Raw genomic sequence first — 22,574 nt, forward strand, 5'->3', positions numbered from 1 at the left:
AATGAGGAGTTTTATAATATACAAAGCCCTTTTGTACAAGCTCAGTTGTCATTATTCTATCATAATACTGTCCTGATGAGTAAATACAGGAGCAAAATGCAAAGAGAAAATCACTATATTAGAAAAACCCCATCACTGTCGTACAAATCGTTTCTGCAGGATACGTGAAAAGTTCTTCAGCATCACATTGTAGAAAATAAAACGTCTGTTTCCAGCTTATTTGGAGTTTTTTTGTTTTGTTTTCATGTTCGTCACCTACACAAAAAAAAGAAGCAGTTCCGTAGTCGGTGAAATCCTCCAACGTGCTCGGCTGCTTTCACATGTGAACGAAAGTCCACGAGTTTCATTACTGTTCAACTGTTATTCTGCCGTAAATCCCGAACCCGGTGACACATTTTACAGACTGTTCTTATGTAAGCGGGTCCCTGTGGTCGTCACAGCGAGATTATACAACAACAAAAAGTGTTTCTGCACGATGATGATGATGATGATGATGATGATGGATGATGATGATGATGATGATGGACATTTAAGGGGAAAAACTTCAAATGAAGCTATAAAAACATGTCCACATGATATGATCAACTCTTAAGGGAACATGACATTAAAAAATAAAAATAGTAGAATCCCAGAGAGGATAGAAGGAGTCCGTCTTCCTCTGGGCATTAAAATAAAAAAGGAAATTGCACTGTAATGAATGAAATATAGATAAAGTTCAGCTGTGTGGAATTGGCTTTTTAAATAATCGCTGTCAAATGGTCTGTGATAATGACCATCGACTCCCCGGAGAGCTTCTCATACATATGATCCCCGTCAATAATTAATCGACTTAATGCTTCGTGAACTAATCCACCACAGGGGCTGTAATTTGGAGGAAAATGGAGTAAAAAAAAATCCGAAAGCCGCATTACTCTCAATAATATGTTTTTTTTATGAGGCATTATCACAGCTTATTTCACAGCGAAACATACCTGTATTCATGAGCTGCGTATATATGTAAAACAAAGCTGATGGAGATGTTTGTCCATTTCATACACGATGAATAAATCTGCATGGAAAATCCAAAATTCCCCAAGACCCGAGTACCACGGCTGAAAACAAAATATGAAAAATGTTTGGGCGCAGGATTTAAAAAAGAAGGAGAAGGTGGAGCAGTGGAGTAGTGGTTGGTGCGACTGATCATCCCGCTTTCCAGTCGACTTCTTATCAGAGTCAGAAGTGTCCACTCCCAGGCTATAGGTTCTCCCCCGGCTGATACTGTGGCTCCGTGGCGGTGAAATAATCCTCCAGGAACGACTGCAGGTACTCGAACGTGGGCCTCTCGTCCGGGTCCTTCTTCCAGCAGACCTTCATCAACTCGTGCAGCGACTCGGGGCACCCCTGGGGGCAGGGCATGCGGTAGCCCCGCTCCACCTGCTCCAGCACCTCCCGGTTCACCATACCTGAGGGAGAGAGGGGACAGAGGAATATTTTAAATTGATTGATTGAATATGTTTTCCGGAGTGCACAATTAAAATCCTCACTATCGCAAACACAAAGGCCTAAACACAATCCTTTCTGTCGTCTAAACCCAAAGACTTTGAGTTTTCAATGATGTGCAAAAAGATTAAAGTGGAGATTTCCCACATGTAAGAGGCTCAAACCAGCAAAGAGCTGTTTTTTGTCTCGCTTAATTGTTATTTGCTATCCTGCTGAGAATTAGATGAGAAGATTAACACCAATCTCTGAAGACTAAATATGAAGCTATAGACAAGGGGATGTTAGCTTAGCTTAGCTTAGCATAATGACTGGAAACAGAGGGAAACAGCTAGCCTGGCTCTTTCCAGTGGTGAAACACAAATGTACACAACCACAGACTGGATATAAAGATGGATGACATGTTCCCAAAAGTGAAGCCAAAACTTCTTGATTCTCCCCCTGCAGTGTAGCTCATAAATCATAAATCCTCCATGTTAACAGATGGGACATGGACCAACCTAAAAAGTGAAAGTTTGATTTTAATTATTTATTTGATGCTATAAAAACGGGGGGGGTACGTCATGATTGACAGCTGAGACTGACTCCATCCCCCGATCACTGCTGCACAGACTCTGGCTCCAAATGTGCGAGATGACAGCGTTTGCATCTGGGTTAGTTTAGCTTCATTTCAGGACAGTGGGAGGAAGCGGAGACGTGTCATCCATCTTTATATACAGTCTGTGTACATGACGTGTTATATCTGTTAAACTGATTAAACTGTAGTAGTGAAGCATATAAAAACACTGTAAACACACAAATTGTAGTTTTTACAGTTACGTTTTAATGTGATTAAACAAACTAAACATATTATATAATATAACAAATATAATGTACAAATGAGTGAGCTTTATAGATGCTGATGGAGCCAGTCGTTCTGTTTCCCTCCTTATATCATGTATTAATGCTAATTCTTTATACTATATTCCTTTAATCAATTATAAACATTGTTGTCATTACTTGCTGCCAGTGGACTAATCTACTAATGGTCTCAGATATGGAGTCGAGCTGTGTGAAAGTAGTGCAGAACACTGCAGGCACTGCTGCCCGGGGCCGAGTCAGTCTGGCAGATGGTTATAAAAAAAAAAGAGTGGTGTTCAATCTCCTGATCGTTCCCCCACCAGATGGTCTCATCTAATCTCAAAGTGTGTGTGTGTGTGTGTGTGTGTGTGTGTGTGTGTGTGTGTGTGTGTGTGTGTGTGTGTGTGTGTGTGTGTGTGTGTGTGTGTGAGAGAGGGTATTAGTGTGTGGATGTCAGTGTTACCCCTGCAGAGGCATAAACAACCAGCGCAGACAATGTCAGTGAGCTTTACTTCATCCTCTGACATTAACAAACACGCAAGCTTGACGTCTGCTGACGGACTGAAACCAGATAACCACGGCTGTGATTCACCGCCCTCTGATGCCGTGATTTCCCGGCACAGGGTATCATTTTGTGTGTGTGTGTGGGTGTAAGTGTGTGTTTTTACCTGGGTAGGGAACTCTGCCTTTGGTGACAAGCTCGGTGAGTAAGATGCCGAAGGACCAGACGTCTGACTTGATGGTGAAGCGTCCGTACAGCGCAGCCTCAGGGGCCGTCCATTTAATAGGGAATTTGGCTCCTGTGTGTGTGTGTGTGTGGGGGAGAGGAAAGAGGTCAGGTGATCCCCCACTAGAGGGCGCATGTGCTCACTTCTGGTTTAATTTAGAGGAAACCACAAAGGCCGCATGAGCCGCAGCTACATGATGAAGAGTTTCACTGATGAGTCCATCATTCTGGTTTATACACACTTCACACAAAAGTCTTAATGAATCTAAAGCAACAACTTTGAGATAATTTCTCTTAAAAAGGAACTGAGTTTAATTAATGAGCAATAAAACCTGCTCAACTTCAAGAGGTTTTTCTGCCACAGCCTTTCTTGTTCTGATATAAGCAGTCGTTTTATGTTAACCTCTTTATGATTCCAACTTATGTCGCAGGGACATTATTTCTAAAAAAGAAAACGTTTAAGTCCCATTTTCAAATTCAACTTTTCAGTTTCAGCTGAACGTTTTGTTGCTATGGAAACCCCATCTGAGTTGTCGGAGTAAATACTGACAGACATTTAATTTACTCTCCCTGCGTCTATGTTGGGATCATAAATAATCTTTATGGAACAGCTGCTGAGTGACTGAGGCGAACACGCCGAGCTAAGATGGAAAACATGTTCAACTTTATATTAATAATAATATTCAGAATATGACAATATTAAGACTTTGGATATTTCAAATCTGGACTTATTTTGAATGTTTTTGGACGTGTTTACAGTCGATTCAGAAAAATGCGTCTCAATTGGTGTTTTTACGCAGCCCTTTAAGCAGCGGACACTTCGCCCAGCGTGTTAAAAGTGCAACTAATGAGAGGAATCAGGAACATCTGGTTTCCTCCATTAACCTTAATACACCGTGATAGGAGACAACAGGGAATCTTCCTCGCTGTGAGGTCGCCGCTCGGTCCATTTCTACCTTGACCCCTCGTTTACCCGTGACTCTGTGGGAGTGTGTGAGTGTGTGAGTGTGTGAGTACCAACCTTGCCTGGCTGTGTACTCGTTGTCCTCTATCAACCTGGCCAGGCCGAAGTCGGCGATCTTGCACGCCAGGTTGTCGCCCACGAGGATGTTGGCGGCGCGCAGGTCCCTGTGGATGTAGTTCATCCTCTCGATGAAAGCCATGCCGTCAGCGATCTAAGAACAAACGGTTAGACAGCGTTTCAGGACCAAATCATTTTTAGCTTCTCACACTCTGAACATCAAGCCCCCTTTTTTCTAAGACATAAAAAGAAGCGTAAAAGTCAAAGAACGAACACAAACTGGGCCAAATCTGGGAGAGGAACACATGCTCGCCTGAGGCTATTGTTCTTTTTTTAAAACCTGAGGCTTAAAATAGAACTCTAAACTTAACAGAGTGAATGAACTCCACACAAATTGTGCACTCGTGAAACCAAACTGTGGTTGAAGGACTCAGCCAGTGCAGTTTCAGTCGACCTTATATGAGGTAACCACGACCACTGAAATCTAATCACTTCCTCTTTGGGCTCAAGTGACAACTGGGCAAAATGTGAAGAAATTCCCTGAAGGCGTTCGTGAGTCGTTCCAAAGTGACCTTGACTTTAGACCAACAAATTCTAATCAGTTCATCTTTGAGTGCAAGTGAACGTTTGTACCAAATTTGAAGAAATCCCCTCGAGGCGTTCCTGAGATATCGTGTTCACAAGGCGAAACATTTGCTTTCTGAGGTCACAGCGACCCTCGTGAAACTCCCCTCTTGAGATATTTTGTCATATCAAGAATCCGATGGACGGATTGATGGAGAATGTGTTGCCGGCGTGGAAGCATAAAAATGCTGGTGTGTTTTGTTCGTCTCACCTTTGCAGCCATGTCCACCAGCAGGACGAGCTTCAGGAATTTTCCATCACCCTCTTTGAGGAAGTCGAGCAGGCTTCCTGTGAAAACAGGAAAAGAGAGAAGTCATAAATGCGATTGACCCATGATGAGGAGTGAACTGTGCGTGAGCTGCATAACAATATGCTGCGATATGAAATGTTAAATATTTCAATATTTCCCTGGATCCTTATCACACCTGCTTAGGGTTTTAAGCGGAATATTAAATTGAGCTTGACTCTGATTTATAGTCAATATTTCTCATTCAGTGTGGAAAATAGTTTTCTGCACAAACAGTGGAGGAAATGTGGAAAACAGAACAGCAGTTGCTCTGTGAGCTCACAACATAGAGTGGATCAACAAACTGCAGGCACTTAGACATGCAATCTCTCTCTCACACACACACACGCAGAGTCATATGTCATAGAGTTAACATTTACACACACACATAAATCTAATTACTCATAAAACCCTGAAGAAGAGAAAAGCACGCATTGCAGCTGAAGAAATTCCTCCCACATGAAAACTACTGCTGCAGTTTTCAATTAACCATCGCGGATTCAGGCCTTGAGGAACCACAGGGGACGTTGAGGGACCTTCAATGTGTGCAGCATATTAATTAAAAACGTCCATCAAATTTAAATTTTTTGCCTTTAGGAGATGAGCACGCGCTGTATCTGACATCACTGCGGAAAGTTCCACGGGTTCAGTTGCTTGATGTTGTTATGCCTTTCTGTAAAAATAGACCTCACCAGTTTCATGTAAAGCTGCTTTTCCGGAGGGGCTGTCATGTGACAACGCAAAATGTCCGAGTCAGTGGCTTCGAACATTCTACGGGGAACTTTTCCTGTCAGCCCCCTGGTAAAATGTCAGCGTGACCCCACGTGGGAATACAGCGAGAGTATGTCACAGCGTGCAAGTGGCCGTGTTGGTGACGTTTCTAACATGCGAGAGACGCAAAGCTAAAACAATCGAAATATCCCAAATGTTCATGCTGCTGTGAACGCAACTGACCTGTTTTTACACATGTGAAACTCCGGAAAATGTGCAGAACCAAACTTTCAGTGGTTCACAGCTTAACAGGAAACAGCTGAGTTTAGATTTTCTCCAGGAAAAGAGATTCTTAGAAAATAACAAATCAAATAAACCAGTCTGCAGCTTTTTTTTAAATTGGATTTCTTTCAGGCATGTGTGTTCACCTTTGGCCATGTACTCTGTGACGATGTAGATGGGCTCCTCCGACACCACCGCGTAGAGAGGCACCAGCTTGTCGTGTCTGAGCTTCTTCATGATCTGAGCCTCTTGGAGGAAAGCCTCGGGCGACATGGTTCCCGGCTTCAGCGTCTTTATGGCCACCTTGGTGGTGCCATTCCACGTGCCTGCAGCAGGGAGAGGAAAGAGCCCACAGATCACAGGGGTAATCAGCGTTGTTAATGGTCTGGGAGCGAGACAATATCATCAATTAGCTCTTGTAATTGCACAGACGTGTGCTGCCATGTGCGAACGTCTCGTAAAAAACATCCCTGGGATGACGCAGTTCAACGAGGAACAGATAAATTTGGCTGCAGCTGAGACGATGGCTGGAGATAAACAGAGGAAGCCGCTGCAGGAAGTGGACAATTCTCCAGTTTGGACCGAAATAGACAGGACAAATATAAGCTTCAGAGTTTGTTTGATTCATGCACACGGTGTCTGATTCTGGGTTTTCCCCCATCATCTTAACACCAGTGAATAATAAAAGAAATCTATGATGTTGGATAAGCACTTTGTGAACATGTGTCTCGTTCTTACCCATCCAGACCTCTCCAAAGCAGCCCTGGCCCAGTTTGAGTTCCAGCCGCAGGGACTCCCGGGGAATCTCCCAGGCGTCTTTCGCCAGCCCCTGCGTCTGAGGCTTGACCGTGGGGCAGACCGTGGTCAGCTTGTGGCAGAGCCCGTCGGCGTGCTCTGTGACGAAGTGAGACACGGAGATGAAAAACGTTACATTACACCCAGCGGCGCCACACACACATATATACACACCCACGAGCCTCTGAACCAGCATTTCAAAGCCGGTCCCTTTTTCATGCTAGATTCATTCCATTTGATGTTGATGCATTTCGACGCCCTTACACTAACTGTGATGAAAAATAAATGAGATTAAGTTTTTAACACACCCAAACCCTCTCCAGAGCCACTCTGAAATGAAGTGGGATCACAGCGATTTAACCTCAAAGCTCCCCGGGCCAAAGGCGGGAGGTGGGAGGCTGAAAATCGTAAACGCATCATCAATTGTTATTAAAATGAAAAGCTATTCATCTCCCTTGGTGACACTCTGGGGCGCCATTGTTGGAAGCGCAGCAAACTGCATGGTGTGACTGTGGGTAATTTTCAGGACAATTCCTGGAGGTGCGATGAAAGACTGTGATAAATAATGAATGAGAGAAGAGAGGAAATCGAGCGTGAGCGAGAAGCTCTGCACACCACGTACCTGTGTAGTGTTTGACAAGCTTCTGCAGCGTGTCAAACTGGGCCCGTGTGGTGATGTAGTATCCCCCGTTGTCGAGCTTGCGGATCTTGTAGTGTTTTACGTTGTCTCCTTTGGCTTCGTCCCAGTCTCGTATAGAGAGAGAATAAGCGCCTGAGGGAGAGAAGAGAAATGTCCTTTATCCTCTAAACACGAGTGTCAGTGATTCAACTGTGCTACATTAAGACTGGACGTTTAGAGTAAACAGTAAATTCCCAAGTTTCTTTTATTAATAACATGTATTTGACACAGAAACAAGGGAGTATCTTGTCTGTCCCAGAGTGGTTGATTGATTGATTGGTTGTTTGGGTTGGTTGGTTGCAGCTACAGTTTATCCATAGCAACGTCAGCTTGTATAAGTTGTACACTATGGAGAAGCCGTAGCTGTTCTAGCAACACAATCCCCAGTTTTCTTTGCAAGATATTGTATATTTGGTTGGAACTGTAGTCCCCTTCCTTATTTAGGTTCAGTACACGCTGTGCAACCTTTGATTTTTAATCAAAGAAACAGACCTGTTCGTGTCCATCGGAGCCTCACAGAGCTCAGACTGCTAACAGGCTAACATCAGGACTTATACTTCAGGATGAGAGAAAACAACTTAACAAAGGAGGAGTCATCACCTTTAGTAGTTTCACTTTCTCGTACCAGGAAAGTTCCTTGATGGTTCCCTGTGTTCAGCAGCAGCCTCTCCGCGTCTTTGCGTCCCATTTTACCAAAATACCACCTGTAAAAATACACGAGAGAAAGGCAGCTGTGGACTGAGGAGCTTTCTGTTGAAAATCAGTGACACATTAACTAACTGTCCTGGCGGAGAGCATCGAAATCACATTACGAGGCTTCTCCCAGGTTGTGAAGCTGTTAATGTCGGGGCTGTGTGCTCTGATGCAAGCCATGTGAGATGAGATCATGCTAGTGTCATTTAGTCTCCCAGTGCAGTGGCCGTAAATGGAGTAACAAGGTTATAAGAAGCAGCAACGAGGCCTTACTCTTCAGCCTGGATGGAGTCGGCAGGGGCCACATAATTGCTCGGGATGTAGCCGTTCTTCCCCGTGTTGATGGAGCGAGCCTCCCACCAGTCTCCCTCTCTGCAGGACAACGACAGAGGAGAGATGAACGACTCTTCGTGTAACAATCAACCAACGTCTGGTACTTACATAACAACTTTCATGGTTGATACAGCGGATGAATATCGGTAAATGATGGTTAACAGTTAATATTTTATGGTTGAGCCATGTGTAAAATGATACGCACTTTATACAGCTTTGTGGATTATGGAAGCAGTTTGAACCGTTATTCTGCTATGTCTTTAAAATTAGTTTCTACAGCCCACCATCGACTTTACATTACAATGATACAACCTCAGGCGACATCCCTGCTAAAGCGAAGGAAACACGTGGTGATTCTCACATTCATGAAAACACATATGACACATATTCGGCAAAAATGGCCACAAGAGAGATTCTTACGTGTTGTTGATGATCTGGAAGCGGTCTCCCTTTTTGAACGTGAGATCATCCGTCGTTCTGGCTTCGTAGTCGTACAAGGCCACAAAGAACGTAACGCCACCTGAAAACCACGAAGACACGGATGATGAAATCAAGTGCACGCACGCATTAGCAGACAATGATGCAGGTGCAGCAGCAGGTTTGTTTGCCTGTGTGCCTGTTTAATGGCCAATTTAAGGACATAAATCTGTCTCGCCGAGGTCTGAGAGCTGATAGTGTATCGATTTTCTCCAGCTCTTGTTTTATTACGTGAGTGCGTCTCCTGCGAGGAAATACGACTCTGACTCAGACTCTGCAGAGACGAGCAATGACAAAGAGAAGTCAGGATCATCTCCCTCACTTTCATAATCTACATCCTATCAGGTGAACTTAAGTATAAAGTGACTTATTTGCACGAAAGCTCAAATCAAACACAACAATACATAATAAATCACAGTGTAAATCGACTAATCTTTCTGTCCCGGGCCCGTTCTGCCGACTGTGCGGCCACATGCCCTGGACAGATGACATTCATATACCCACCACTGACAACAATGCTGTCAACACTAATCCAATTATCTCCTGCAGAAAGCAAATACCATGGCAGTGCCACCTTCACTCCCCCCTGAGAGCAGATAATCCATCGTGGAGGAGGATTACAGCCTAAATCCCACCTAAACAGGAGGGTTCAATCTGGGTCTGATCAGGATCGCTGTAAACTGCTCAGACACGTTGATCACCGCTGATAGCAGCTCCCGTGTTGGAGCTGACAAAAGCAACGCCGGTGGAAATAACGACGACTGTGGCATTAGCCGCGACGTCCACATGTCAGATTAGCAAACTGACGTTCAGTGTGTTTGCATTTAACTGATTTAACACAAATCATTTAACTTAATGCTGAATAATGTCTCAGCATATTGAGAAATTAAATTATTAATGTGAATTTCCTGCCCTTCAGGAGGCCATTGATTTCCATTGATTTCACTGTAAAGAATAAAGTAGAATTAAGTCAAGCTGCAGTTTACATCCACGTCCAGATTGTTATCAGTTCATCCTTAAATCCAAGTGGACATTTGTACCAGATGTGAAATTCTCTCAAGGTGTTTCCGCATCCCTTTCACAATAATGGCCCGGACGTGAGGTCACAATGACCATAACCTTTGACCTCCACAGCCAAATCAGTTCATGTTTGTGCCAAATTTGAAGAAATTCACTGAAGCAGTTCCATTCAAATAAAACACTACTCACTGGGAACACCACCAGAGAAGGAATTGGACACGGGACCAGAGAAGGAAGACGACATCCCCCCGAAGGGAGTGATGGCAGATGAGGATCCACCAAACGGTGTGAGGGTGTGGTTAAAATTCGCAGCGCCGGAGCCAGACGTGGATGTGGGAGGCTGATTCTGCTGCAGCTGGGTGGGATCCGGCCCGTAGTGACCTATGTGAGGCGTGGTGGCAGCGGTGTTGGGGTCCGACACCAGAGAATTGTCCGGCTGATACTTCATCGCGGGTCCTTTGTCCTCTTTGCTTTTAACGCAGCCCATCGTCTTGCCCTTCCTGGACAGAGGGAACACAAAGCCCTGGATTTTAATGCAAGCAGATTGAAGAAGATAAAAACAGCATCCCACTCATCCCTCGCCTTTATGATGCAAAGTGAAGTGACAGGCCAAGGGAGGCGCAGGATTAATGACTGCAACATAAGGCTCTGGAGCATGAGTCATGAAATGAAAATTTAATGATATTATCATGTGAATCACTTTGTTGTTGTTGTTGCGAGCGCTAAGACTGTAAGCCATGTGCTAACTGGGACATATGGGTAAAGGCTAAAGCCGCTTTCAGTCTCTCACCAGTCAAACGTGGCCATGTAGATTAAATTGTGCGCATGTTTTGAGGTATGCTGAAAAAGCTGATTATCCGTTTATATTTTCACGATCTATTAAACCATTGTTCTATGAAGAGATTTCTTAATTCGTACATACAAGTGACAGGTCAAAGCCAATCTGAGGCTATTCCACCGTGACATGGAGAAGAAAAGGAAGTCTCTCCAGTAATAGTGCTGTGTACCACATCTTTTGCCTCATTGTAAATCAAACATCCCTTTTTGGGGCCCCCTACATGGGCCTACTAGGCATAGGTCCAGTGGTTAAAGGGGTCAGGGGGCCCCTGGGCCACAGGCTTTTTAAAATGATCACGCAAAGACTAAAAACAACCATGAACACGCTCAAAACTGCAAAGATACTCTACATAACTGCAGTAATAAATAATACAACTATAAAGAGACACAAAACAATAACAGAATGTCCAAACAGATGCAAAACGACCAAAAGATTTTTAAAAAAAAGACTCAAAACAACTACGAACAGACGCAAAAAGACAGCAAACACTATGGCTGCATTGTTTGCTGTAGTTTGTACTTTAGGTGGCTTAGGGGCCTTTTGTGTGTCTGCGCCCAGGGGCCCAGTGTCTCATAACACATCCAGATCTCAGCTTTTAAGATTTAAAACACCGTGTTGTCTCCGTCCGCGTGGTTGTCATTTCTTTCCTCTAACATGAGTTCGCTGGAGTCGCTGAGGCATTCCGCTGCGAGGTGAAAGTCTGGAAAATGTGGAGACAATCAGACACGCTCGTGAAGACGTCTGAGCCCAACTAGATCAGAATGGTCTCATTCATTAAAATCAGCCGCGACTCCAGGAAGTTGGACTCGGTTAATTGCCGCTGACACATGACAAGACTTGTGTGTTTTTCCTTCAGAGGAGAGAAGATGTTGAAACAGGCCAAAACTCGGTGCTACTGAGCAGCATTGTGGCACAGCTGGTGACAGGCGTGACAAAAGGCAGCCGTTACAGGGTTACAATCACACGTCGGTTGAAGAATAGACGAGCTGCTGGAGCTGTAATACATCTTTCACTGATTTTGGAACAGCGGCCTTGATGTTGGAGGTGGGAGGGGAGAGAGAGAGGGGCGTAATCGAGAGTTCATCGAGTTCTCCCGCGGAACTGCCAAGGAAATCAAGAGAATGAGGGCAAACCACAGAGGCTTTCCAAAGATTCAGAACACTTTGCTCAAATAAAACGGTACAAGCGGTCGAGCTGCAGGTTGCAGCTCGTGCCGGGCACTGGTCGTATACTCAAAGCCGTTTTATGAGGTGATCCGTCACTGAAGATGTGTCAAAATAAAACAGATTTCTTTAAAAAAAATTGCTCCAAAAGGAACTCGCCAGTAAATCCCATGTCAGACGTTAGATGTGGAGCCAATGTTTTTGAGAATGTTGGAAAGAAGGGGGAGAAGAAGACGGCCTCGCTCAGCAGCTTGGTCAACGATGGCTGGCTCGCGTTTCATCATCAGACAGATGAGAGTCTGGCTCGTCGGGTCAGCAGTGAACTTACCACACCGTAAAACACTGGCCGCTGTCCCAGGAATACTTGCACTTTCAACTGAAGACGATTTTCCCGTCCAAAACTGAGACATCAGGCATTTCTTGAAAGTGACATCACTCGTCTAAAATGATCATAAATGCAAAAACACTGAGTTGAAATTATGGAGCTTTTTCAGAGAACTCAAATCTATTGCTGACGAAATAAAGCACAACTTTACGAGCCACTTTATTTATTATAAGCAAGAAGGCTGCCTATTTATAAAGTAAGAATATAAAGTAAACAATACTACACAATGTTTTAATATTAAGAGAAATGAAAGAAAGTTATACAAATTATAAAAGCGCAGGAGTGCAGGCAAGTGCAAGATCTAGATAAAGGCGGAAGTAAAGAGAAATCTTTAAATTTTCTTTTAAAAGACGTGTGAACAGTTTTTTATTTAAGATCAAATATGTACAAAAACTATTGACAGTTGTGAGTTGCTGTAATTTGTGTTTAGTGCTAATTAACTTGCTAACACACAAAACTAGAATGGTGAACACACTGCACTATACTGATGTTAGCAATTACAACAGCTACAAAGCTGATGGATGGTTATATTTTGTTTTGTGTGTAAGATGTTTAAAAGTGATATTTAATTCTTTAGTCATTTACTGTAGTAGACACATGCTGGTGTTCCCTGTCTACCCACATAAAAATACATATGATACATGGTCCACCATCTTCACTGAGGGCTGAGCTAAAAAAAGAACTACAGCAAAGATTAAATACATTTTCTCTGATTAAATTAAATTATACTTTTTATACCACTAAATCCAACGTGATAAGTGAAGCACTGCAGAGCAAAAATAATAAATCAGATAAAATCTCCACCAGTGGCATAAAGAAAAAGATTTAGATTGACGTCATATAGAGTAAGAAATAAAAAGAGACAGCAGGTTGGTTGAATGAGGGATGGGGGGGTGGTGGGTGGTGATGATGAGGCAGACGTGCCAGCTTAAACTACTGGGAGGATTTACAGAATTTAAGAGGATAATAACAGAGAGCAAATAAAAAGGAGCGACCATCAGGACCTGGAGCTGTAACGTCGTCGACCTCGGACTCCAACTGCGCAGCGTGAAGTGACCTTCATGTGAAAAGCACAAACACTAGATCAGCTGTCGAGGACCCTTGGCGGTGATGAGACACTGATGACTGGCTTTGTCCTGAGCCTCTGAATCAGCTCAGCTAGCCGTCTATCAACACCGTGTTGGTTTAATCAGCCGGACATCGCAAAATGACACCATGGGCGTCGTCTACAGAGCAGATGAGACGCAGAAGTGAGAAAGCAACAACCCGAGAAGACGTGAAACTCACATCAGGCCGCAGAAACACCACGACTGCACTGAATCCAAATGTTTAAGAGACTCTCTAAAAGATCATCCCTGAACAACACACAGCACCAGAAGGAAAAATCTGCCGTCGCTCGCTATTTATAGCAACTTATTGTAATGGCTGACAACATCCCATCCACTGCCCCGAGGAAGACGACGTGACCTACAACGGCACGGAAACACCAGAGAGCTCCCAGCTACACGAGCGAGAGCTATGGAGACACAATGAGGGAGGAAGGTGAAGGGTTGAGAGGAGGAAGTTTACAGACACACAAAACACAAACACACACGTACAGTATACAGAAGGTCCGTCCTGAATCTAATTTGGAAACGACGCGGTGCTGCTGTCTGCAGATATAGAGACGAAATGAGGATGAGGCGACTTGTCAATCACAGCTTTGTAAATTGGTGCAGACTGAAACGATCCGCTGAAGGCAAACGTTTCCCATTTTTCAACCAGCTCGACTGTGAAATCTTAAAAACAAAGATGTGCATTCGTTCCTTCTGTGTGTGGGACATATTTATTCATGGAAACTGAAATAAAGGCCTTGAAAATAATTTCTATCTCTTTGGTTTCAGGGTATCAGACTATCTCCGTTTAGTATTCCTCTTCCAGGAAGGTCAGACTGCTCTGTATGCTACTGTAGAACTGGCTGCTGGGGGGGTTCAGGGCCTTGCTCAAGGACACTTCAGCAGGACAGCTACGTCCTGACACCTGCTTGAAACACGATAACCAGGCCACCTGGTAGCTGAAAACAAACATGGAGAAATGTTTCAATGTTTCTAAGGAGTATTCTAGAAAAGGTGTCTAACCTAACCTGGCATGAACCCTCAACTTGGGGTTGGGATGTGCTCCTCACACTCAAACATTAAAGCTGCTTTCAGACATGCACTGAATTCCAGAGAACCTCTAGACATTCTCCGGAGGGGCTGTGTGTGAGAAGGCCTCCAGACCTTCGACCGACTTTCACCAGCCGGTCCCCTGGTAAATACTCCGCAGGGAGTCCGGAGGAGCCGATGTGAGAACAGAGCCAGAGATCCTCTGCAGGATTCACAGAGTGGGAGGGGGGGTGATGACGTTTCTAACAAGCGACAGAAGCAAAAATGACAAAATTATATAAATATCTCAGGATGAAAAAAACGTCCGGAGAAAGTCCGGAGCCAATTCAGCCGACATCCTCTGGAGTTCACGTCTGGAAACGAACTTAAGAGACGAATTATCTATGAATTATTAACACTGATGGAATCAAACAGGTAAAGTTCCTGTGCAAGATGCAAACTATATAGAACTATACACTGTCTGTAATCTCGTTCATCATTTGCAATCTGACTGATGTATTTCATATCATCCTTATTTTAGATGTGAGGCTGTAAAGCGTGTTTTAAAAAAAGCATAGCCTGCATTATAAATGAACTGAGCCAATTATTCTAAAATATATATTCGGTCTTTTTTAGCATCTCGCTGGATCAAACAGCCGCCGCTCCCCTGAGGTTGAGATGATCTAGACTCTAATGAAGTTGACATTTGGCTAAGAGTCAGACAGCCGAGCTGAGGGATGCGACGGCGGCGGAGTCGCTCCATCCGTCAGCCAGCGGTCGAAGGGAAAACCCTGGCCAGCGTCTCGTTGGACAGCTGCTGGACGGGGGAGGGCCTCCGGAGCTTTACTGGGCTTCAGATCTGCAACAGACGCTGCCTGCCACCATCCACCGCATTCCTCTGATGCCAAAGAGTTAAAAAATTGGGGTGTGGAGTAACGTCATTCCACGAGATGGATGTGAAGCCTCAACGTGTCAGGAGAAAACGTCCATAAATGAGATTTACACAGCTCCGGGTGTAGAGTCCTGCTGCAAGAGCACTCTCATGTAGACGAGGGCAAGACGAGACTTGTAAACTTTGATTTGAGAAATAGTAAACACAGCCTGGAGGTGTTTAATGGGAAATGAACGCAGAGACTTGAGAGCTCTTGACTGTTTTTATTGGAGGGAAAGGAGCCTCGTCCCTCAGCTCTCTTTACCAGCGTCAGCCCAGAGGGGAAAGCTCTGTCGGATTTTCTACTTAATATGATTCCACTCATTTTACTAAACTTGACAAGATGGTGTGTAGTAGAATCTCTTCACTGAGCCTCGGTGAACAGCGTTTGGTTGTGAGTTATTGTGCTGCCAGACTTCACAGGGTTTTCTGGAGCAGCGACTCTTTTGAGAGCCTGAACACTGGCACCTGAGCGATGGCTGAACGGGAGCTATTTTGGGAATCGGAGTGTGTCTGCGATCAGCCATTTGTCAACTGGGCCGAGTGTTTGAAGTGTCAACATGTAACAGAGTGACTGTGTAAAAACACTGTGATGTTTTCTGTGGCAAGAGAAATCTAATTCACCTCAAATATGAGATTATTTGGAGATTCTGCAGCAGTTTGTGAGAGTTGGAGTCAAGTCAATGAAATATAACCTAGATGGATGAATAGATAGATAGATAGATAGATAGATAGATAGATAGATGGATGAATAGATAGATAGATAGATAGATGGATGAATAGATAGATAGATAGATAGATAGATAGATGGATGAATAGATAGATAGATAGATAGATAGATAGATAGATGGATGAATAGATAGATAGATAGATAGATAGATGGATGAATAGATAGATAGATAGATAGATAGATGGATGAATAGATAGATAGATAGATAGATAGATAGATAGATGGATGAATAGATAGATAGATAGATAGATGAATAGATGGATAGACAGATAGACAGATAGATAGATAGATTAGTTTTCCTGTGAGTGTCAGTGAGTTGACTGAAGAGCGGCCTTCAAAACCCTGTGTGGGTGATGCAGACGTGTCCCTGGTCCTGCCCTCACAGTGGAACGACAGTAAAATAATAATAATTCATCACACACACACAAACCGTGAATCATCAGTTTCATCAGTGAGTTTGAGTTCAGACAAACTGACAGCACCACAAAGAAGGATCTGAACCTCCTCCTCTTCCTCCTCCTCCTCACCATCATCCTCCTCATCATCCTCCTCCTCCTGACACAAATACTGTGTATCAGCATGAGTCAAACACAGACTTAGATATTTGACATGATGCCTCCTCTGCTGTCTGGGCCTCATTTAAGTCCACTGCACTTTCAAATACAACACAGAATATTTGTAAAGGCAGATAATAACATTTAGATCTATATATTTGCAGGAATTTCAACTTTTAACATTTTCCTTTCCAACAAACCACCTAATATGAGCAATTAAACATGTTTAATTAATGTAATAGTACCATACTGTGATGTACTTGGGGTATAATGACCTTGTCCTATTTCAAAGTATTTAAATGATATCATGGCTGCACTCAGATTCCACAGGGACCCTGAGCACATGCTGTGTTCTCACTCACATTTCTGTTTAACCTTTAGATACACTGGATTTTGAATGTAAGTGAGGTTTGTGTTACAGTGAGACAGATTCTTCTCTTTGTTGCTGACAGGTCAGACGGGCCCATCCTTATCTGACAAAGACCTGCCTAATAATCTGAGATCGTTTACCTTCACAGGATCCGCGTCCTTCTCTCCTCCTTCCCTCCTCGAGTCGGATCCAGGTGAAATCACGGAGATCGGAGTTATTCCAGCAGGGACGGAGCCGCCTTCATCCTCACTTCGTGCATCCGGCGGCGGAGGAGGAGGAGGAGGAGGAGGAGGTCGCTGTGTCTGCGCTGGGGTTTCGGGCTGAAGTTAAATCAAAGCTGTGTGCGAGGAGGTCGGAGCTGATGCAGGAGTCACTCATTGTTCCAGAGAGGTGACAGATGAAGAGGAGCAGGAGCAGGGGGAGGAAGAGGAGGCCTGCAGCTGCATCACAGCCACCACACGGGACACTAATAAAAAGGAGGAAGGAGAACAGATCCTGCAGTATTCCTCCTCTGTGCAGCCTCCACTTCCTACTACTAAACTTGCATCCACCCCCCACACAACAACATGGCCGACCCTGCCTGCCTCTGCCTGCTCTCTGCCTGCGGGACTGGAGCCGCACAGCTGGGGATCCGTCCGGTCGCAGCTGATCCGGGAACAGCTGGACACACACAGCTGGATGTTAAGACCGCAGAAGATAATAAGAAAAGGAGGGATGGGGGTCAGAGGAGGAGGAGGAGAGCGGAACCAGAGGAGGATGGTCTCATGCAGAAAAATAGGAGGACCCACAATGCATGCTGCACAATCGCAAGTGCAGAGCTCTAACGCCCCCTGGTGGTTGTGATCAGGCTACTGCATCTGTGGGAGGACATCAGGGGGATCACTTAAAGAAACTGGCATCCACTTGGAGGGTTTGGGCAAAAGATGATATAAAAATAAATCAATTCGTAATAAATAATAATAATATAATAAACGTCACATTATTGTTTCTTCAAGTTTCTGAGTTTGATCGATTATGTGTTATACAAATGCAATTTATCACAATATGGTACCACGTTATGTATTAACACATATTTAAGGTAATTGTTATTATGTTACGTTTTGGGATTTGTGGACGTGTACGAGCCAGAGACAAATTTTCAACTATAATGGAATAAAATGGAAAATAAAGTTAATCTTGCATCTTGGGGTATTGTTGGCAACAGCGCCACACTGTGGTGGAGGTCGATGTAAATATTCAAAACATTTCATCTAATGTTGTCGCTGAAATCTGCCCCAATATTTACATCCACATTATACAGCAGTGAAATATTTCTTTATTTATAAATAATGTTATATTTTAAAAACAGCTTATAGATAGAAAGATAATAACATTTAAATCTATTTATTTGTAGGAAGTTTTAATCTTTTCCTGTACTACAACAATCCTTCACTGACAAGTTAAGCTTTATATTTATAACTAAACCACCTAATGTGAACAATTTAATGGATTCAAGATTTAAGCGCTTTCTTGTCATTGTGTTAGTACAACAAAATAACAGAGAACATCCAAAAATCTAGTTGTGCGTGTTATAAAGATTTACAAAGGAAATATACAAATATACAAATGAGCAACTATATGATGATAAGTTTGTTCTTCAATACAATATAAGTAAACACAGTATACAATAGCAGTAAAGTGACTACTATAGATCAGTATGATAAATAATATTCATTATATGAATATTTAAAGTATATAAAATATTTAATTTAAATTGCCATAGTGGCAATTGTCATGTATCTGTGGTATAATTACCTTTTCTTCAAAGTATTCAAATGACGGTTACAGTCATATTCCACATGCTCTCTGTATAGTTTTTACCTTTAGAAGATGAAATGTACATCAAATAAATAATTGTCTAAGGTTTGAAATTAAAATGTAAAGGTATAGTACTATAAAATGCACTCATGTGATTCAGTAATGAAACATATCTGTGTGGCTGGTGTGTTATCAGTGTAACTCCCAGTGTCAACACTGACAGACTCTCACTGTATATTACTCTGGTGATTACCTCCTCCCCATGTGTGCTCCCTGCAATTAAAATAAAGAAGTTCCCTCTTTTACAGACTCGGTTTTATCACTTACTGGCTTTAATGGTTCCGCCTGTATCAGGAATTTCTGCCCAACTTGGCAAACAGCAATTTTCAGCCGAACCTTTTAATGCAATGTTTATTTATTCAATATGAACCCAGTTTTAATTACTCTCATCAATTCCACCTGCAGGGATGAATAATGTTCCTGTCATCCTCTGAGTTTAATTAAAAAACTGTTGATATGTCACGAAAGCTGTCGCTGGTTATTCATCAGTCAGTTTGCTGTAAAAAAAAAAAAAAAGTATTTCCCTGATTTTGATATTTTAATGAGGAACAAGAGGATTAAGTTTTCATGATTAGTTGGTTAAGGTTTAAAAATGATTATAAATAAATGAGAACCAAATAACCTGAGCATCGAGGGTGACCAGGCTTTTTCTGTTAGAGGAACAAACTCTATGGAACAAACTCCCAGAGGACTTCAGACTTATCCTCATCCTCTTTCAAATCACTTTGAAAAACATGTTTCTATAAATGTGCTTTTACTCTAACGCACGCTCTGATGGTCTGATCCTAATTAGATTTCTTACGTCACATTCTAACACAGATTTTTATACAATGGCATTCTTGTAACCTCCTTTCTAGTTGACCTTATTTGCTTGATTTACTTATTTTGTATTGTTCTATGTTATTACTTTTCCTTTTTTTATTAAGCTCCTTTTGATTTGAACAGTTTCTTACCTGCTTTTATCAGTGTATCTTGTAAAACACTGTGTAACTTGAAAAATACACTGAGAATGTTTTATATATCAGTTTTTAGTGAATAGTTTAGGATAATAAACACAGCTTGTCCCCAAGAGGCAGTCGCATCACAGTGTAAAACCAGTGTCTGTTCTGCCAGACACTGGAATCCCCGTTATGATTCCTCTTCCAGGCAAAAGATATTAAAGGGTTTGTATTTACGGAAGCTGCTGTGTGCGAAACCATCTGAACAAACAGGAGCTTGTTGTCTTTCACTCTACTCACACATCTCTCACCTCTCATTTATAATCCTGACAAGATTACTGAGGAGTTACGGTCAGGACCCAGTTTTAAAATTTACTGGTTGTAGGGATTATGTTAGATTATGATCAGTTTCAAAGAAAAGGAACAAGCACTTCATTTAACACTATACAAGCGATAAAATGCTTTTATAAGAGAGAAGCATGTTTATTAATATTCCACAATCATTATAAAAGCTTGATGATGAGTCGAGCGACAGGTGATTACTGAATAAATATTCTTATCTGCTTTATATTCTCTCATTAATTAGATTTAGACCAAACTGATACCGCGACAACATCAGCGCTTATTTCTTTGAAATGTCATTAAGAGACGAACAAAGCCGAATCACTCATCATCATTTTAATTTTCTACAGACGATCATTATTATACGATTATCTTATGTTAATCCTAATTATTTCCCACTTTGCACTGTCCGGTGTCTACAAGAGAAAAATAACAAATCATCACACATAGACACAGGCTTTTGTCAGAGAAAAGGAAAAGTCAGTTTTTAACTTTTTCTTGTTTTTATTTACATTTAGTCGACCCATTTAAAAATCATTAAGACCTGTAACTTTATCTTCCTGTCGTTACATTTGATGTTGTCTCTTAATCTGATGACAGGCTTGGTTTTCTTCAATTTACATGTGGTGTTTTATGTTATGATGTAAGGTGCCTGTGCCTCTGAGTGGATTTTTTATGTTTGGTATTAATTCAATTATACATATGTTAACACACAAATTAATTAAGTTCTTGCAGCTCAAGTCAACAAGTTATATTAACACAATTGTTAACTTTGATATAAGAAAAACTTCATTACCCAAGTACTTTTGCCAATCCCTTTTTCCCCAGTATAATAATAATAATAATAATAATAATAATAATTGTAAGTCCAGTGACATTTAACAACACTTTTCCTTTAGATACAGATCTTGATTCCGTTTACATGGGCTCCTTGGTATTTGAAAAGCTTTCTGCTACACTACAGTGCACTTCCTTCTCATGACCACATGGAGGCAGTGTTCCCTCAGAACAAGACGAGGGCTCTCATCACAGAGTCTTGTTCTTCCTCCTCCCTCAGCATCTTCAGAATTCAGAGTAAAGAGTTTCTTTGAGCTAAGCAAACCGCCGCCTGACGTCAGAGCCAGGAAAGGATCGACTGCTCTGAATCACCCACTAAAGATTCAACACATGGTCCTAACCTGTGCGAAGAAGAACCAGTGGACTGTTAATGTCCAGGCATGGGAACCAGTCAGTTTACCAGGTTAGGTTCTACCAGACAATGGTAGAACTACACAATTATGAAGAACATGTACTTTACTATTTGCATTTTACTTCCATTTTACCAAATTGTTGAACGAAGTATTTTACTGCATTTATCTGAAAGTTTTAGTTACTTGATAATTCTCCAATTAAGGCTTTATCTAAAAACATAGAGTATGATGAGCTTAAGATAAAATGCATTGTTACTTAAATATCACTCAGTAGAGCACATAACCTTTTTAAACAGTCCCCTTAAATAAAAAAACTCATAGATATCAGTCAGAATGTGATAAAACAAAAAAGTGTTGACCCCTCCCAAGAATTTCTCTCTTGACCAAGTCCCATCCTTCCACCAAGTTTCATAGAAATCTGTTCAGTAGTTTTTGCATAATAAAAACACAGCTTCATTGGTGGAGGTGAAGATTTACCTGGTGGTCTCCAACGTTTTTGGCTTGTGACCCCGAACACAAAGGTTCTCACAGTTGGGACACTTACATTCCAGATGTCTGTGAGTTGTTAGCAGTTCCAGAGACTGAGCGATTAAAAACAGGCAAATGTTGGGAGCATTTGACCAAATAATACTTAAATACTTAAATAGAAATTACTTTAATGGAGTAATTTTACATTGTTGTAGTGTTGGTTTATTCAATTCAATTATATTTGTGTAGCGCCTTGGCACAACATTATCTCAAAGCACTTACATAGTCAGATCGAGACCTATGAATATTATAGTGAAACACTTCCACAATGAGCAAACACTTTGGTGACTGTGGAGAGAGAAAAAAAAGAATCACGCTTTTAACGGGAGAAACCTGCAACGGAACCAGATTCCGTGTGGGCGAGCAGAGACAAATGGGGGAGAGGGGAGAGGCGGGTGGGAAAGAGGGGAGAGAAAAGAGAGAGAGACCGGAAACAGATTAAGCTCTTTCAGACTGATTGTTATAATTGAAGTAATTACAGTGATTTTCATGGATGTTATTATGTTTTTAATAGTAGCAGCACCAGTTAGTAGTAGTAGTAGTAGAAATGATGATGATAATAATAATAATATGATAATATATTTAGTGCTTTTCCACCAGGGAGTTTACTGATGGTTGAATTACATGTGTCACACAGCACTTCAACCTCAGCAACAGGGGA

The 22,574-nt window shown here is 42.2% G+C and overlaps 1 protein-coding gene across 1 annotated transcript; it reads right to left on the bottom strand.

Moving 5' to 3' along the window:
- Positions 1-14: 14 nt before the first annotated feature.
- LOC117753911 (tyrosine-protein kinase yes-like) lies at positions 15-18,221 on the bottom strand. The gene is made up of 12 exons (XM_034572432.1): positions 17,199-18,221; positions 10,154-10,464; positions 8,888-8,987; positions 8,408-8,506; positions 8,042-8,145; positions 7,385-7,534; positions 6,706-6,861; positions 6,114-6,293; positions 4,900-4,976; positions 4,065-4,218; positions 2,985-3,116; positions 15-1,442 (listed from the first exon to the last, which is right to left on the bottom strand). Exons 2-12 carry the CDS (start codon positions 10,449-10,451, stop codon positions 1,234-1,236), a joined length of 1,659 nt encoding a protein of 552 aa, XP_034428323.1. The 5' UTR covers positions 10,452-10,464; positions 17,199-18,221; the 3' UTR covers positions 15-1,233.
- Between the last annotated feature and the right edge of the window lie 4,353 nt (positions 18,222-22,574).

Source organism: Hippoglossus hippoglossus, chromosome 20, assembly GCF_009819705.1.
Source record: "Hippoglossus hippoglossus isolate fHipHip1 chromosome 20, fHipHip1.pri, whole genome shotgun sequence".
In the NCBI taxonomy this organism is placed as follows: domain Eukaryota; kingdom Metazoa; phylum Chordata; class Actinopteri; order Pleuronectiformes; family Pleuronectidae; genus Hippoglossus; species Hippoglossus hippoglossus.

Bases quoted from the DNA above. Each gene is read 5' to 3' on its own strand.
- LOC117753911 (XM_034572432.1), bottom strand. From the start codon at position 10,451: ATGGGCTGCGTTAAAAGCAAAGAGGACAAAGGACCCGCGATGAAGTAT. The intron at 8,507-8,887 runs GTAAGAATCTCT...GTTGTCCTGCAG, and splicing joins TTCCAGATCATCAACAACAC to AGAGGGAGACTGGTGGGAGG. The intron at 4,219-4,899 runs GTGAGACGAACA...GTTTGTTCTTAG, and splicing joins TGGTGGACATGGCTGCAAAG to ATCGCTGACGGCATGGCTTT.